General features: G+C 50.4%; 1 protein-coding gene and 1 long non-coding RNA gene across 3 annotated transcripts in view; one reads left to right on the top strand and one right to left on the bottom strand.

The window, feature by feature from the left end:
- LOC130581749 (uncharacterized) overlaps window positions 1-3,344 on the top strand; it is a 6,133-nt gene extending 2,789 nt beyond the window's left edge. Inside the window, exons 2-3 of the long non-coding RNA XR_008966263.1 lie at window positions 1,325-1,448; window positions 2,346-3,344. This is a non-coding gene — a long non-coding RNA (uncharacterized LOC130581749). The remainder of the gene's footprint in view (window positions 1-1,324; window positions 1,449-2,345) is intronic.
- Window positions 3,345-3,355: 11 nt separating this feature from the next.
- The window catches only part of SHROOM3 (shroom family member 3), a 75,995-nt gene continuing 61,244 nt past the window's right edge, over window positions 3,356-18,106 (bottom strand). For both annotated transcript variants that reach the window (XM_057380022.1, XM_057380021.1), the window contains exons 4-10: window positions 14,487-17,688; window positions 12,356-12,432; window positions 8,616-9,512; window positions 7,151-7,648; window positions 6,260-6,410; window positions 4,391-4,663; window positions 3,356-3,879 (exon numbers count right to left, since the gene is read on the bottom strand). In XM_057380022.1, the coding sequence (XP_057236005.1) occupies window positions 3,520-3,879; window positions 4,391-4,663; window positions 6,260-6,410; window positions 7,151-7,648; window positions 8,616-9,512; window positions 12,356-12,432; window positions 14,487-17,688 (5,458 nt within the window). In that variant the 3' untranslated portion in view covers window positions 3,356-3,519. The remainder of the gene's footprint in view (window positions 3,880-4,390; window positions 4,664-6,259; window positions 6,411-7,150; window positions 7,649-8,615; window positions 9,513-12,355; window positions 12,433-14,486; window positions 17,689-18,106) is intronic.

Consider the following 18,106-nt stretch of genomic DNA (forward strand, 5'->3'; position numbering starts at 1 on the left):
TTTCCCCATATTCCATTAAGCTTTCACCAGCTCTTATCCTCCCCAGCTGAATACATCCTTGGTTTTTGTTTTGTTTTTTTCTTTTTCTTTTGCCTTTCTGTAAATTCATTTAGTGCTAAAATGAACAATAATTTTAAAAGTATGGCCGAATTCTCTCATTTGAAGTCGCCCTGCTCTCAGTGCAGCCCTAGCAGAAGGGCATGGCTTCAGGCTGCAAAGCACAGAGGAAAAAGCTGTTTACYTCACACATACCCTGCTTTCTCTATGGAATAGGGGAAAATGATCCCTTTTTCCTAATCCCTAATCCCAAAGCAGGCAGAGCCACGCTGACATGACACCCCTGAAGCCTGTCTGAGGGTGCTGAGCCTGGCTGGCTCCATCTCCCCRACATCTTGAAACGGGCAAGAAAAAAGCAGCTTTCTGCAATGATTTTTGGCACACCGAGCTGCACAAAGGCTGCCCACAGACACACATCCAGTTGCACAGCACAAAGGCTGATTGTTCAGTAACACATGGACAGCAAAATCCCCGAACACAGCAGAGCTGCAAAGGCATGAGCAGCACTCCTGTGGGAACACAGCCAAGCCATGGTCAGGACACTTCACCTCTGGAGGGGTGTAARGGGATAAACAGCTCTTATGTAAACACTGACGTGGAGAATGGCTGAATTGAAACGGAGAAACCTGCCATGGGGTCTCTAGGTGTGCCTCAGTTTGCTCACACTGATGTAAAGCAGGGGCTCTCTGATGAAAAGCTCGCTCTGTTCTCCGTTTTGCAAAGGACAGGATTTATGTGGAGCAAATACAGAATGCTATCCAGTTTGCTTTACTTGCTTCTCTTAATTACCAGCCTAAATAATCATGACAGCTGCTGAGTTGTAAAGATGATGGATAAACTGACACATGAACTGCTGTSGTGCTSYGRGTTTGACCGATTTTTATAGGTAACYTTCACAAAAGATCTTGTRTGYAAACTTACAACCAAGAGAYCCTGCTATGTAAACACTCTTTACTAGATTTAGTCTTGAGGAAAGCATCTGATGTGAATTCCTTGTGACCATCAATTGCCCAAGGGCTCTGATAAAAAAAGGCCAATTTTAAGTTGGATGACTAGATTTTCCTGGCGCTTCTATCACATGCATGTGAGRGCTCACTGAGAGCTGGCCTGCTTTGACTGGAGATAATAATTTAAGGGATGCTGACCCAGGAAAAAGGCTGCTCCTAACTAATGTGCAAATATAACACAATGGAATTGTTTTTGTACCATGAGATTTTACTTGGAAGTGGCACCACGTGTCACAAATGTACCTGCTTTGTCCTYACAGGATTTTCCTGAAGCCACCGAAGGGAGATTCGTGCTTTCCCACTGTGCCTGTAGGCAGCTGTCAATGATCCTCCAACAGTCCATGACTTACCTGGAAACACCTCTGGAGAAGGTGCTTGACCCAGGTACCATCAACTGACTTGGGAAGAAGTCCCAAACATTGTCACCAACAGACAGAGGCCACCCAGACTGGCAAACAGGCCATGCTGTCATCCCTGTAGGGCATTCCAGACCAATATCCAAACCCAAAAGAAGGCTCAYTTTTAGCAAAAGTTGCCAGGCTGCTGAAAAGCCCTTCTCTGAGATGCATTTTGGGGAAGGGGTAGCACAGCAGATCATGCTCACTGTGTCTGGTGTACTGGCATTCTTCACTGCAATACAACTTCAGATCTAAAAATCTTGTGTAGCCAGACCCAAAATGCAGAGTTGTGTCAGAAAGTTTACAAGGACTGGACAATATGGGTAACATTCCATCCCTGGTGTTACTACCCCATCAAATCTCATCATCAGTSTGGGAAATTCTGCGTTTCCATTATCCTCTAGTTTTATAGCCACAGGAGAAAAGTAAGGTGGGTTAAAGAGCAATGAATGCACTCCCCTTTTTGCCAGAGGTAAAAGAAGTTAATCTTTTTGCCTGAGAAGTAAATCTTCAGGTTTGGCTTATGTTTAATTACCTTTAAATACATATTAAGGTGTGCTTCTACCAAATTTTGCAGTTAGAGTGATTTTTGAATAAAACTCTGCACAGAGAGTTCTCCTGCACTAACCACAGAAATCAGGGCTTTAACTCATTTCTGACCTGAAAATACAGGCTGTCAAAAAAATGTCATTGACTATCACTTGCCTCATAAGCTGATGTTCCTGTGTACTGTGGGAGCACACACAGSACTTGCCTCATCCACCCCAAACTTGCTGGAGGTGCTCCCCCTGAAGCCGTGTGGGTTCCTGGAGCAAACAGGCAAATCCTGTTTGGATGGAATCCTCTTCCTGACCTGGGGATAAACTGAAGTTGTGTTTTTCAGGAAAGAACTCGCTAAATGGAAAATGAACAAACACCTCCCGTATCTACCATGTCTTTGTAAGTTGTTTTGGTAAGTGTAAGATGGAAGGGTGGCTTCAAACAAAAAAAATCTGAATTAAAACTGTCTTAAAATCGAACAAACTAAGCTGCAGCAGTGGTAGCTTTTTTTCAGGCAAATGATCTGCCTTGATTGGATTGAAACAGCTCCCCCCGCTGTTTCCCTGGAACTCTACTCCAACCCGGGCCTATAAATCACGTCAGTAGAAATCCCTGTCACACCTCAGGGAAATCTTTCAGGCTGCAACAGAAACACAGACCACAGTTTAGAGTATTCAAAATAAAGACAGAATTTCCCTCACATTCCTGCAATGAATTCCTTGCTTCATGCTAACTTGGACTCCTGAGATGAAGATTGATATAAAAGATGCTTGAACTTGAGACTCAAGAGGATCACAGGATCCAGAAGAGGAAAAAATTGTATTTTCATGGCCAAAATCTCCTTTATAAGGCCACTTAATGGTATCTTTAGCATGTCTTGAAACAGGGTGAAGCTGCTTCTCGTAGCCCTTTATTATATTAAAAAACAACCACAACAACAGCAACAAAACCACGACGAGATGTTTCAAKCTACTGCATGACTATCTTTGGGGTTCCCTCTTTTTGTTAAGGTCTTCACAAAATACAAAATTAAAATGTCTTTTCTACATACAGAACAAAGTAGAATCAAGTAACTGATTAGAGTATGTACAAAAACTTACACATTCTGTCTTGTTCTTTAAAAAATATAAATATCAATAATGTTCAGTAAAATGGGTTGGTTTTATTTTTAAGGCTTCATTCTCTTAGATCCTTCATTATTTAATGAGGTGCCAAGTAGGCAGAAAAGGGAGGGAAGAGAAGAGGTCATGTTTTTTATTAAAGGTCATGTGTTTAATTCCTGTGAGATTCTTCCTCCTCTCTGGCAGGAGAAGATTTCCTTCCACATTGATTTAAGTTTCCAGGAAGCAGAGGTGGAAGGAAAGGAAAATAAAACCTTTATTATTGCTATTTTTTTCCTTCATTAAAATCTGGGTTTAGACCTGTCTCCATCCATTGTCTTTGAAGAGAACCATCTGCCAAGCACTGGGATTAAAGGGACTTGGGCAGGGCCATATCCCARCTGCACCTGGGACAGGTTAGAGGGAGGAAGAGGCTGCTGGAGGTGTTTTACCACCGACCCCGGCRGAGGTAGCAAGTGCTGCAGCCAGGGCAGCTGCTGCTGCAGCGTCCCTGGGCGTGAAGTCTGTGGGGAGACTTTCCATCAGGCACTTGAGCTGCTCCTGGCCCAGTTTGATTTTATCGTCGAGCTCTCGCTGCTCTATGAGGAGCGCAGACTTCATCTTCACAAAGTGCTGGTAGTCCTGGAGCTGCTCCTCGGAGAGGTAATTGCCCAGGATGTCCAAGACCACCCGTTCCCGACGGTCGAGGTTTTCCTTTAGCTCCCGGGCATCTTCGTGCTGGCCAGCCAGCAGCTTCCGCTTTTCATTCAGYGAGCTCTGCACACCAGAGACAGCCCTTCAGTACCAGCAGCAGCACATTCCCTGATCCCCATTTCCTTCCTCCCAGCACCTCCACAGATGGCTGCTAAGCTCCCACACCTGCAGTCAAAACCTGGGAGAGGATGAATTCCTCATTGCAGGGTGAATGTGAACCCCACTGGAATGGGCTCTGAATGTCCTTACCCATGAGAGCCAGCAAGTGCTCCAATAAAGTCAGGAAACCTTCCTTGAAAGCAACAACCACCAGGAAAATCTGGTTTCAAAACCACCCAAAGAATGTTAAAACGTGGCTGTCCCCAACACAGCTGCTCTGTGTCCAAAGGCTGCAGGGTATCAGCCATTTACAGAAATGGGGATCACGATTGCCAGGGACAATGCCTGAGCCACTCACTGCTCCTACACGAGCAGGAGCTCTGTGCTGCCCACCTGGCAGCCCTGGAGGTGTTGTAAGGATGTTGTAGTGGCTGCTGCCCCACACCCCAGCAGGCCAGGGCTGTGCAATACGTACCCGCTCCTCGCTGTTGGCGCTGTCCCCCAGGCTGCTCAGGACGTTCTCCACGCGGGCCAGGCGTCCCGAGAGGGACAGCAGGAGGTTCACCACCTTATCCAGATCRCCAATGAACATCTTGTACTTGTCAAACTCGTTGGGTTTGCACAGCGAGCTGATCAACAGCTCCACCTCCTCTCCRAGAGCATTATTCATCTTAATGTCTGCGAGCAGGCCCTCCTTGGCTTCCTTCAGGATTTCCAGTTTGTGGGTCAAGCTCCCGATGAGCTCAGCCTGTTGGAGGGGAAGCATTGCCACATTGGTTGTTACCAGCACCACCCTGCTCATACGGGTGATGACAACAAGAGGATATGGATGGAGTTCCTGAGGAGCAGGGTCATGTCAGCAACAGTTGACAAAGAAGGGAGGAAACAGAGAAAATGCTGAAATTCCCCACCACGGAGATAACCTGCATAGCTCATCAGGTTCCATGAGGATATATTTGTTTAATGAACATKTATAAAAGAGATCTCTGATTTGGTGCACCATATTCTGACACCCAGCTACCTACAGATGAATGTTCTTTAAACCCTCTGTGTGAAAAAAGCTGCAGCCACATCTCTGGTGTGTTCCTGAACCACCTTGATCTGTACCAAACAAATGCCTCACACACAGGCATCAAGGAAGGGTTTACACCAAAGATRCTCTGGATTTACTCAGTGTCTGAACACAAGCACATACCCATTTTGTGAAAACATTGACACCTATTTCCCTGCCAAAGAAAAGGAGGCCCTCAGGGTTCGGTTACTCCAAGAACAGCAGTGCTGCACATGTGCCGGAGATCCTAACTTCTGTTAGGATTTAGAGGAAAGACATATGCAAAAGCAAGTCTCTGGCCTGGGGCTGGCAATTCATGCTTCCATTCACTCAGAACTGAGAGCACAGCAAGCAGGAAAAGCTCTCCATATATACAAGGGGTGGGGATTTTCAGTGTCTCCAGCTCATGCACTGCTGAGGCACAAACACCTGTGTGTTCATCTGCTCTGCACACAAACACTGCAGGATGAAACAAGTCAATCACAAGGTGGCCTGAAAATACTCTCTCCAAGTCCTCTTTCCATTATAGCTGAGTGTCATTCCAGGCAGGAGGCAGCTTTCACAGGAAGGATTTTCAAACATGGTTCAGGCTGGGGTCACTGAGCCTGCCCCAAAGCCCAGGGTGGCCTGGCAGGGGGTTCCATGTGCAGCAGGGAGCTCATGGCACTGTATGGCCAGGCACCACTAGATGGAACACTTGGTGTGCATTGCTCTGTGGCTGCACTGCAGCCTGCTCTCAGCTGCCACACACATGCAAAAACTGAGCAAAAGGACAGTAATACTCCCTGAAAACAAACATCCTCTCCCTGGGATGACTCCGTTGGCTAGCAGGGTAGTTCAGGAGGAGAGGGAGCAAAGGTGGTACAAAATCCCACCTCCTAAAGGTCAAACAAAGCTCCTTTATGGGCATTCTTCCCTCAGCAGGGCTAGAGACAAAAACCCARCCCTTGCCCTTCCTTGGGGCCATGATGCTAGTGCCCCCTTCCAAAGAAAGATCCCCACCTGCTGATTGCTGGAGCAATTCCTGAGGAGCAAAAGGAAGAATCCATGTTCAATGATTACAGTGCTTTACAAAGCACCCAGGGTGGTGCAAGATTGGTACTCAATTTGCAGTGAGTAATTCAGATTAACTCTCTTATACAATTTGGGTCACTCTAGTAAAGCTTCACAGGCAGCCTAATCACTCCCACGCAATTTTGGGTGCTGCCATCAAACAGAAATGCACTTCCCTTTCGGGCTTTTTTATTATTTCASGAATGTAAACAGCAAACAGTGCTGTGTGAATGAATTTACCTTTTTCTCATTGATGTCCAGCAGCTCCTCTTCATCACCTACTTCCTCTGGCAAGTCCTTGATTTTATTCAGCAGTTCTGCTTTGGGGGCTGAAACGTTGTAGTAAGCAGGACAGGTGACCAGGGTGACAGTAGCTTCCTTTTCCTCTCTCCTACACCACAGCGAAGAAAAAGGAAGAATTCAGAGCCTAACTTTTGCTGGTGTTAGATCCATGGTTTCCCAGGACTCCCTCTCTGGTACCTTGCCAGAGTTATCACCCACCAGGACAAGGAGGATTCCTGCCATCAGGGGATGCTGGTGCAGCACAGCTGGGTTTAAAGGTGACTAGACAAAGCTCTGCACAGGATTTATCTTGCTGAAGGTCAGTCAGCACAGCTGGGTTTAGAGGTGACCAGACTGACCTTCTTACCTGGCATCACMCAGTACAACTGACTGCTGGACAGGTCTCCAGCTGCCACCTGGAAGTCTCTGTCTTAGAAAAAACCGCACTGGGGGACTTGGGCTGATCTGGTAATAAGTAGGTTCCCTCATCCCTCCTTCCAGAATATGTTATGTGCCTGCCATACTTTCATCCTGATTTTACTTTCCTATATCTGTTCCTGAGCTTTGAATTGAATTGCTTCAGATAGCAAAATCCAATTATATCTCCAGGGATGTTTCATTTCCTATCATTTTCTACACAGCCCAGAGAGATGAGCTCAGAGCCCAAACACAGAGCCCAGCTCATGGGAAGGGCCATTTGGAAATGCCAGGCCTCACACCCGCAAAACCCAAACTCACTGCAAAACTCACTCTCACCTATAGAAATGCAGAACAATATGGCACAGGTTGACCCTAGAAGCAAGGGAGCAGWGAGTTGTGTCATCCCACACCCCACCCCAGAGTTCTTACGTCTCATTTGCCACTGCTGTCCTGCTGGCTTGTGTCTGCAACATCTTCCTCTTCATCTTGTTCTCCTTCAGCAGACTGGTTCCACCAGGGAAAATCCCTTCCATCAAGTCCATGGTGGTCTTCATTTTGGAATCTGGATCCAGAATATCAGCCAGAGACTTGTCTTTATGGACAATTTCTTTTGCTAGAGCCTCTGATTTAATATCCTCTGGGGTCTTTTTCTTTGCCTTCACTGGGGGTGCTGTGCAGGTGATCCCCGAGTCCAGGCTGGCATTTTCCAGTGTTGGCTCTCTGGGGTGACCTTCAGCCCTTATGGGCTGTCTCTCAGTGCTCCGAAGCCCTTCAGAAGAAGCAGGGGACTGGCACTGCTGATCCACAGCAGATGGAGAGTGACTCCTCTGTGATGGGGGTGGCGAGAGGGGCCATTTATTTTCACCGGTGCTGGTGCCCAACCATGTTATCTCCCTCTCGGCCAGGCCTTTGGGAAAGCTTTTGAAGCTGCCACAGACAGAAACATTCTGTGAGATGAAGGTAAACCTGCCACCCAAGACCATTGTGAACACATGGTAAAGGTCTACAAGAAGCAAGTTTCAAGTTTTCCTTCTTTCTCAATTGTTTTTGTGTCTCACTTCTCATTCCACCAYAGAAGGGCCTAGATTGTGAAGCCACTGGCATCAGAACTGTTTTGTGCCTTCAACCTGGACACTCCTGGATTGTTCTTCCAACACAGAAAGAACCAGTGAACACCAAGTCACTTTGTTTTCCACTGGCAGGCCGGGGACATCGCAGCTCCCCACCCTGSAGTGCCATCCTGAGCAGCCTCTACCCATTTGTCCTTGCCATGCTGGAAAAACCAATCACTACTACAGCCCTGGCCAGATTCTTCCCGGGTGGATATCAGAGCAGTGAGGGAGGCTGTGCTCAGTTAAACCACCTGTGCACCTCGCCCAAAGTCCTATCCTTCAGGAGAATTTCCCTATAAAACCCAACTGTGACATATTTGCATTGTCATTTCTTGGCAGATGGTCACTGTTTCATAACAGCATTATTTAGCGCCAGGTCCAAAATATATTCTGGGAAATACTAACTGTTTGGAAAAACCCATCATGGGTTTTCACAGCTGTCTCTCAAAATCCGTATCTGGAAGGAGTCAGCAGCCATTCCCACTCTGTGCTGGAGAGAGTCAGAAGCARRAMCMRSCCMRGRRKKKTYCCCCATAGCCCCCTGTCCTGGGGTTTTGGGGAGCACCTGTCAGTGCACCTGCTGCTGGGCCCTGCTCTTGCCACATCATGTGAGGCTGCTCTTGGCAGATTGGCAGCAGTCTGTCTGTCTGTCCCTGTCCCCCCTGCAAGCTCCCTGGCTGGCTGGCAGCTGGGGGTCTCAGAGCACGCAGGATCCACCCCATCTGTCCCAGCCCCGCATATCTTACTGTATATGGCCCTGCAGAGCTCCAGCCCGCCCTTACCTCATGCTGGCCTCCTCTGGGAGCCGGGGGGATTTGTCTGCAGTTGCCCCATTCCCCTCCGTGGCTGGGGGAGGAGGTGGGAATTCCTCCGTGCCGTTGGCAGAAGTGCAAGAGCTCAGCTCGGGAAGAGGACGGGACGGTGCTGGTGGGGAGAAGGGTGGCTGGGAAGGTGTGACAAACACCTCATCGTCCTCCTCGTCCTGCAGCGATGGCGGGGGCGTGAGCTGCAGCGCCGACTCCGAGATGCGGAGCTGGGTCATGCCCTGGGGWGAAGGAGGCTCGGGGTCGGAGGAAGTGCTGCTCTGTGTGGGCAGGGACTGCCACCTCTGCGAGGCTTTCGGCCCTGCTGCCGGAGGGGATGGCACAGCCCTGGCGTAGGCGCTGTCTTTGACCGAATGAGCCCACGCTGCTTTGGGCGGCAGGGACCTGTGCAGCAGCCCGGCYTTCCTCCTCCACATCATCTCCTCGGTGGGAGTCTCGGGGGATCTATCCTGGACAGCATCCACAGGCTGTGCCTGGCTGCTCCCGCTGCCCTCGGGGGGAACAGCCTCTCSTTTGGCACGGTGCTGTCTCAGAGCCTGGCTGTCACCTGGGCTCTCAGAGTCTGAGGGAGCCTGGCTGGGTGTATTAGCAGTAGAATGGCCAGATCCAGAAGGARTAAGGTTAAGGAACAATGGTTTAAAGCCTTGCTTTTGCTCAGGATAGTGACTCCTTGCCTCTGTTGGGGCTGGGTAAAACGCAGAAGTCCTGCTGTCTGGCCTGGAGAGTTCTGAGGGCTTGTGGTTCTCAGCCAGCGTGGCGGGCCCGGCGACAATCTCGGTGCTGCGGAGGGGATGGGGATAGTAACTTGTGAATGCCATTTTCTCTGAGTGGCTTCTTTCTCTCTTGCTGAAAGACCTAAACACCAGGAGACAGACCAYGTAAGATTAATAACTAATCAATGAGCAAGAAAATTTATTGTGCACCTCCTTAATGGGCAAGTTATCARCCCCATCAGAGGGCAGCCTCACTGCCTGCTGGTCTAGGTGAGGTGCAGCTGTGCTTTCAAACTGAAGTGAAATCCTGAGCCAGATCCACTCCCTCTCACCATCTCCCATCATTTTCAGTGTGTGCTACATCACACATGTGTAGCAAGCACCACAGCAATAGCTCAATGGAAAAAATGTTAGGAAAACCTAATTCCTGGCTTCCTTTTCCTCTCTGCTTTCAATTTAATTTGTTACAGATGGGGCCTGTAGCAATTGTTCTAAGATACACTATTTGAAAATATCTACCACCAAACTCCATTCTCAGTTGCTTGTAATTTGAACAATTTCAGCTCTATGGGSCAAATATTCCCATAATGTTATCTGCTTCTTTTGGAAAGGTGCCATTGAATCGATTCAACTGTCTCCAAGAACAAAGCCAGGCCAAAAAATGCACTATTTTGACTATGGAGAAAATGAAAAAAAGCTCCTGCAGCCTTGGAATCCCGTTAGAAGARAAGGCTCCCTCAGACAGGCAGGTGACAAAAATTAAAGCCAACACATTCCAACTGCAAGGGGATATTAAGGCTGCAAAGCCAGCAGATTGAATTATTCCTTCCAGGTCTTTTAGGGTGTTCTCACGTGAATCTGAGAAASAGCATTTGGCCTTTGGAGTGAGGATCCTGCTTGGAATCCAGAGCCAAACCTATTTGCCTGTCTGGCTATTTAGCTGGAAAACAAACTGAGCAGTTATAATGGTAATGGCAGATGCAAAAGGTGGCCTGGAACCATGAAATCATACCATGAACCAGTAAAACACAATGAAGCACTACTGCCAGTGCATTTTCTGTTCTTGAGATGCATTGTCAAATAATCCYCACACTGCCATTCTGTGATGCTGGAGACTTGGGCCCCAAATTTGCTCTCAGATGTACTGGTACAAATTAAGAATAACTGTGTCAAAGACATGGGTCGTTCTGGCTTTATTCTGGTGTGACTGAGAATAGAATTTGGCAGCCTGTGCCTGGGGGTGGGGAAACTTCCCAGACAGGCTGCTCTTGGTATTGTCTGTGGTTCCTGGACAGTAGCAGTGTGTATTCTTTTCAGATGCTCAGTGTTTGTCGGGAACACCAGATGGTGATTCTCTAAYTCAGAGATCCCTCCTACTGTGGGAGCAACTGTGGATTCTAAAACTGGTGGAGCAGTTCCCAGTGTTGTGTGACACCTGGGGAGCAGAGGAAGRGCATCTGTGACCAGACCAAGTGATTGCTGACCAAGATTTTCCTAATTTAACCATCTGACAGTTTTCCTCCTTGAGAATGAGAGGTGGTAGGGATGGCCCCATCTCCTCTCCAGCACACAGGGCAGCGGTGGCCCAAGGAAAATTAGAAATGTAACGGCCCAAGCATGGTAAACACTTCTCCTATCCTTTCATCTTTTGCAACATCCAACTCTGAGCAAGAAGGGAAAGCAACCTCCCATCTCCCAGAAGAAATGTGCTTGCGAAGCATGCGGGATGCCTACGCAGCACAAACATCATAAAATTGTTAATAACCAATAATCTTTGTGCAGTGAAGCATGAAAATGAGAAACCTGCATTTCGTGCCCCAATAAACTTGTTTTCAGTCTGGATGTTCAATCCCTTTACTTGGAAAATAGGTTGGGGGAAGAAAAAAATAAAAGGRAGCCACAAGTGGTGATAGAGCAGCAGGACAAAACGCCATCTTTAGGAGAGAAGGGGAGGCAGGAGGAACTGAAACAGCTGCATTGTTCTCTTAGGAAAAAAACATGGAAAAAGTTATTCCATATCAAAGTAAATGGGTGAGTTTTAAATAATCCTACAAGGATGTGCCTGCAGGCAGATTGAGTCCCTTTGAAATAAAATTTATGTGTTCTTAGGGGTAAAAATGGCCAGAAGAAAGATCAGCCAGAGTAGGAGACTTCCTCTGCTTTCAGCTGTTGTTCCCTAACCCAGAGCTGCTTGAAGAAACCTTTGGAGACAGCAGTGTTAACTCCCACTGTGACCACAGAGAGGGCTGGCATTTACTGCGAGTTTGTGAGCAACAGAGCTCCTTTTTGAACAATGCCTTTAGTCCCTCTTGATGGTTTTTACTGTAATGGGAGTTAGCTGCTCGGGYACTCAGGGCTTAGGGCAAACATCTATTTATTATTTAAATGTAAATACAGCACGATCAACTTCAGTTCTCATTAACTTCAAAACAATCCGGGGCTAAGGGGAGAGTTATGTAAGTCCKAAGACATGGAGTTTTGTGCTTACACTTTTCTATTTTTAAAAACATTTCTCTCTCCCMTGTTGCTGAGCAAAACATCCTGCCTGGATGAAGGGATCAGCCTAAAGGCCCACCCCTGGTTGATGAAGATCAAGGAAATATCCTGGGTTCAGTCCCTCTCTTTTGGGGAGGCAGCATCCTGGGGTGGATAAAACCAGCCAGAGTGGGACATCCCATTTTCCTTTAGGATCCTCCAGTTAYGACAGAAACCAATGTGAGTTCCAACAGCAGATCAAACACTTCCTAGAAGTTATGTAAGCAGAGATTTGCTGCAGAAACGTGCTCCAAGATGACATGAAGAGGACTTGATAATAAATTAATGTGTGTAGTGAAAGAAAAAGCTTGTAGCAACTCCTCCTAAGTCTGCTGGGCACAGCACAGCTGGAACTGTGTTTGTGCAGGTGTTGTCCCTAGACAGCCCATGACAAGTGGGATGGCCAGAGCTGGCCCTGCAGGGACAGAGGGGACAGGGACACAGACCCACCTGGCTCCTGCGCTGAGCACGTAGAAGGGATCCCTCACCATGGGGCCGAATTCACTGCTCTCCCTTCTCAGCAGCTCCTGCGGTATCAASACAGCATCAGCAGCRAGCAGAAAGCAAAACARAATATCCAAACACGGATGAGAATGCCTTCCAAAGCCTGAGAGCAAGTCATTCCCCATGGCTATCCACTCCTTCCTATCTCTAAACAAATTCCTGCAGTGACAGTGCAACGTGATTTGTATGCAGCCTGAAAGGAACATAAAGCACTGTACACAAGGCCCTGGAAAAYGAACAGTGWGTGAGGYATAGAAGTCTGCTGCTAAACTGGAAATAAACATTTCCCACAAAAAAAAAAATGAAAAGGCAAAAAAATTCTAATAAATAWTAATAAATAAAATCATCCTGTTGGTTTGGCTTTACCCCCCATGTTTATAGATGTGGTTTTGCACTGGAGATGATCAGAAACAAATCCAATGAAGAAATCACTTCAACATATACTTCCCTTTCAGACACACCCTATGTATTGGTGTATATGCTAAAGCATATTAGGATTAGGAACAGGATTTTCACAAGTGCCTTTCTGCCTATGGGACTAAATCCATATTTCACAGCTGGTTYCAGCTAAATCCCTCTGGGAAACAACCATAAGAGCTCTCCCCTCTTTAGCACCTGAATTAAGACTCTGTGAGCAGGTCTGCAGTGCTATTCACCCTCTTCCTCAAATTCCAACAGGCAGAACCTCTGGTTTGGCAGCTGAATGTATGAACAATTAAAATGGAGCCAGAAGGGAGAAATAAAAATCTCAAGAGCTGYCCTGTATGTCCTGCCTGATAGACTGGGCTGAGGAAAAATGGACTGGGTCTGGCTGTCATCCAGCCTGTCACTAAAAAGTACATTTTGGTGCTTTTTCTTTCTCTGCATGTCTGGTTTGGTTGATGCTCTGATCGGCAAGCATGACAAAATGGCACAGATGGGCCTGGTGCCTGGCTGGGGTGGAAAAATACTGATGGTGGGATGAGACAGGGGTGGTTCTGGAAGTGCATTCCGGTCACTTGATATTCACAAGCTGCTTTTTAAATTCACTCTATTTAAAGATGTGGCGTGGGAGCTGAGGGCTGCTGAGGGAGGATGTGTAGAAYGAAGCACACAATGAGTTTGGGAGGGCAGCTTCTTCCCCCCACTCCTCTTTGGCCCATCTGAGATGCTGCCCAGAGCTTTCTGTCATTTGACTCAGGACCACTTTGCTGCTCCTGGATAGTCTGCTCTGGGCCAGGAGTAAGGGCAGAACAGGAGATGTCCTGAATCTCAGCTGCTCTATAAGTATGTGAGTCTCTCCAAACACTCAGCCTATTTGGGGAAAGAAGCATGTCCACACATTTTGGTTATTTGCTCCCTCTCTCCGTGATGAATGGAGCCTGGCAAGGAAACAGGGATGGGGCAGCAGACAAGGCACTGCTGTAAATCCTTGCGGCTCCACCAGTTGCAGTTGCCTAAATAGGTCTGAACAGATTTCAGCCAGCTCAAGAGCTGGTCTGGGCAGTTGTTCTTTAAGAATTTAGCCTGGTTCTAGTGTTTACCATCATCAGAGTTAGTTGAATTCCCCATTTGTGACATCAGTGCGATGTTCCCAACCACCAAGCAGGGGACATGGAAGGGCCAGGGTCTCTGTTCAGTTTTCTCTGTGATGCTTCCCTCCTGGGCTGGAGGCTAAACATAATGGTTATTTGGCAGTGTGTCTGCCCAGCACTTCCCAGCAGTGTCAGGCACAGTGGGAGCCAGGGCAATTCCAAGCAGCCTCAAATCCTYTCTATTTGCACCAGCAAAATGGGCTGAGGCAGAACAGCAAAACACCACCTTAGTGGGACACCCAGTGCTGCTGGGCAGCAAGAAGACACCASCACGGGCACTGAAATCTCAGCAGCMCTGACRCAGCCCCAGCAGGGAGACAGCTGAACCCYACCAACAATCTGTTCATTAAGATGCACTGAACTGCCTCAGCATGCACTGAACCTGTGTTTAACCAATGGAGTACTAGCCATGACTGGACACCAGCCTGTTCTCCAACATCCCCCCATATTCCCTGGTTCTGAGAGCCCTGTTTGTGAGCACACACGGTCCCATTCCCACATACCTGGTGTTTCTTATCCGCCGTGGGAGATGACCTGGAGCGTACGTGCACAGGGACCGGCTGATTGTCGTACCTATCGAGCAAGTCTTCCACAGACACCGATTTCCCGGATTTCCTGGCGGTGGAGGGCGTTTCAAAGACCCGCTCCTGCTTCCTGTAGTGAGGCTGGCCCTGCATGCCCAGCGGGTCTGTCTGTGTGCCTTTGGTGAGATCYGATCTGGGTCTGTAATCCCGGCACCTCTCTGTTTTTGGCCGGCTGTCCTGGTGCCCCGGTGCTTTCTCATCTCCACTCGTGTCCAGGTAGTCCATGAGCCCGGGCGGAAGGGTGGAAGACACCCGTCCCRTCCTGGATATGCGCTCTATGGACTCTCTGCGGCGGTAAAGGCTCTGGTCCTGGAGGGAATTCAYGCTGGAGGCAGAGGAAAGGCTCTGGCTGTCGGGGCCGCCCAGCTGCAGGTAGGAGCTGTGGGAGCGCTCCCGCAGCAGCCCGATGTCCTGCGAGGACGGCCGCCGCCCCGTTTTGCGCTCGATGTAGTCGGCCAGCGCGTTCTGCTGGAGCTGCTTGAGCTCCGGCTTGGACAGGCTGGCTGTGGAGGAAGCTTTGCCGTCCCTCTCGAAGATCTTGCGCCGGTCGGCCACCGTGTTCTCCGGGAAGGTGAAATGGATGCTTTTCTTCTGGAAGGAGAAAGGTGACGGCTCCCCATCCGAGATGCCCACCTCATTCATCTTCTCAGGCTCCGAGTAGGAGCGCTTCTTCTGCTCCGCCGTCAGCCGCTTGCGGCCCCCGATGCGCAGCACGTGCTGCGTCCTGCCGTAGTCCAGGGCGGAGAAGCCACCTTCCGTGGGTGTGATGCTGTGCCTCTCCTTGGGGGTGTGTGGGGATGCTGCCGTGCTCCTCATGCCCACGTGGGCCGAGGCAGGCCTCTGAGGCACCCTCTTGGGCGTGCTCCCGAACGGGGGGCTGATKCGGCGGAACGAGGTGGCCCTCAGCACCCTGGACTGGGCATCTTTAATGCTGTTCCTGTAGGCCCTGTTAAATGACACGTCCAGCAGCGAGCCGTGTGCATCCTGGATGTTGTCCTTCCAGAGCATCTCCTTCTCGGGCTCGCTGCCCAGATGGAATGTGCTTTTACTGCGYGGTAGCTGAGCTGCCCTTATTTGCAACTCGTTTTCAGGACACGGGCTGTAGTACTCACCGGGCCTTGCCTGCCTCACTGATGCCACCATCTGCAGCTCTACGGGGCGCCAGTCAGCCTCTTCCAGCTTCCCGTTCCTGATGGAAGGGCTGGAGCCCCTGCCCGGCTCACTGGGCAGCTTGCTCCTCATGTCCTCCGGGCTGTGCATGGAGCACCTCGTGCTGGCAGGCTGGCTCGTCCTGCTTGGCCCATAGTGCTGGCCAAAGCTGGGMACGCCAGCGCTCTGGGGCCGAGGAGCGCTCTGCTCCCGCTGCTCAAACTTGTTGACCTTCTCCAGCACCGAGCAGCGGGCCTTGCCAGCCTCTGGTTTGCTGTAGTTAAAACTTTGGGTGCTGCTAGAGCTGAGCCGGCTCCTCCCGAAATCCAAGGTCTTTGGGAGCTGGGGAGAAGGGGCTTCTTTGCACTTTGGCTCGGCAGAATGGAACAGAGCCACGCTCGTGCCCTCCTCCTCCTGTCTCGTGAAGGCCTGTGGGTCCAGGTCGCTCCACTGCCTGTGCCCCTGTTCCCTGTGATCCTTCTCCTCTTTGCTGCTGCTGTTCAGGAAGGACATTTTGGTGTTGGAATAACCCTCGCCTGGTTGCGTCTCCCTTAGCTCAGAGCTGCTTTGCCTCCTGGAGCTCTCTGGGATGTTCTGCAAGGAAGAGAAGCCATAGTGCTTGGTCTTGCTGTGACTCCATGAGTGGGGAGCAGCAGCATCTCTCTCGTTAACCTGTACATTGCCATTTTTGTCCTCCTGGGCTCCAGGTGTCCAGTCTTCTTTGGGCTGGTAATGGGTTTTCCTCTCACTAGCATCCCTCAGCTGGGGTTGTGGAGCCTGGAAAATGGCCTTGGAGGCCTGTGCGGTACCCCTGCTCTCTCGGTGGCTGTGTGCTGCCTTGTGMAGGGGTAACAGCTCCTCCTTTCGTGATGCAGCCAGGCAGAGCTCCGGGTCTGCTGCGCTGGGAGCTTTCTGCTGGAYGAGTTTGGCTTCGTGCTTTCTCTCGATGGTGGGGGGCTGGTAGAAGATGGTCGATCTGTTGGTAGTGCTTTGGTTTCCATTCTCGTCGAAGCCCAGGGTGCCGCTGGCTATGGCCTTGTCGTAAGGGGCCGGGAGGGCAGGGGAGTAGCCGCTTTCTTTGGCCAGAGCTGGGTAAAGCGTCCCGGTGCTGCTGGCRGAAGGCCGGGGTACCTGGGCGTAGTGCGGCTCCGGGGAGGGAACGGCGTACACACYGGTGGGCAGCAGCGGCTGTCCCGGCTGGGCTGCCTGGGAATAGCTCTGCTTGGGCTTCATGGTGGGGCTGCTCTCCGGGCTCTTCTCCAGCACGGTGTGCAGGTGCCCTTCTCCAAAGGGCGRTTTCAGCAGCGGCCCCTGGGACAGGGAGCCCACGAGCGGCGCCCAGGCCCCTTTCGGCTGCGTCCGGCCGGGTTTGCTGGGCTCAAGGCCAGTGCTCGAGCCGGGCCTCTCGTGGTGCCTGATGGCTGCGTAGCTGTCACTGCGAGCGGGAGGCAGCGGGGGTCCCTTGGGGGGCTGGCTCTTGCCGTCCGAGGGGCCCTGGCCCGGCTGYGCCCAGGAGGAGGCCGCGTTGTGCCTGCTGAAGGCGTGGAGCCTGCCGTGGCCGCGGCCATCCAGGGATGTGCGGGCATCACCACCGGCAAGCAGGGCYGAGGGCTTCACCTCGTACTCCTGGGAGACGCGCTGCTGGGCGTCGTACACCGTGCGCACGTAGCGGATATCCGCCTGCCTCATCCCCTCCGCCGGACCCCCGCACGAGGGCTCCTTGCCCGGCGCAGCCGCGGGGTACTCGGGGATGCTGGAGTTGGTGGAGAAGGAGCTGTAGGCAGAGTCTCTCTTGCTGTGCAGGTGGGACAGCTGGTCGATGCTGTTGGTGGATTTGGCCGGGGACAGGTGACAGGGGTGGTAGGCGGGGGACGAGTGGTCCAAGCTCTCCATGCTGCCCCGGGAGCTGTACTGGTCGGGACTCCTCCTCAGATAGCCATGCTCGTATCCTGAGAGATCGCTGGTGGAGGAGCTGGGGACAGCGAGAGAACAGTGAAGACCAGCAGAGGAGAGGCACAACAACTTATAAGTGAGCTCAGAAGCAAGATGTTTAGTTTTGAGATGAAAACCCATATTTGGACCTTGCTCCATCCCCTGTTTGGAGTCATCCCAGTTCACAAAGAGGAACTGCTTGACATTGCAACACATGGCTCTTATTTACCACAGAAGGGTGGGAGGGAAATACAGACAGAAAGACGGTGCATCTCTGGAGCCAGGGAGGATCAACCCCACCCAGCAAACCCATCCAAAGCCCTTGGAAAGCTGAATGAGCACCGACGCCACTGAGGAGGAGGAGAGGAGCACGAGGGGCGTTCTGGGGGAATCTAATCTCTTTCTTTTTTTCCCATTTCATTTCTTTTTATGGAGATGAAGGCTATGCCCTGGCAGGC

This window comes from Malurus melanocephalus, unplaced genomic scaffold (genome assembly GCF_030028575.1).
Source record: "Malurus melanocephalus ecotype Western Australia unplaced genomic scaffold, MMel_1.1 scaffold_433, whole genome shotgun sequence".
Classification (NCBI taxonomy): domain Eukaryota; kingdom Metazoa; phylum Chordata; class Aves; order Passeriformes; family Maluridae; genus Malurus; species Malurus melanocephalus.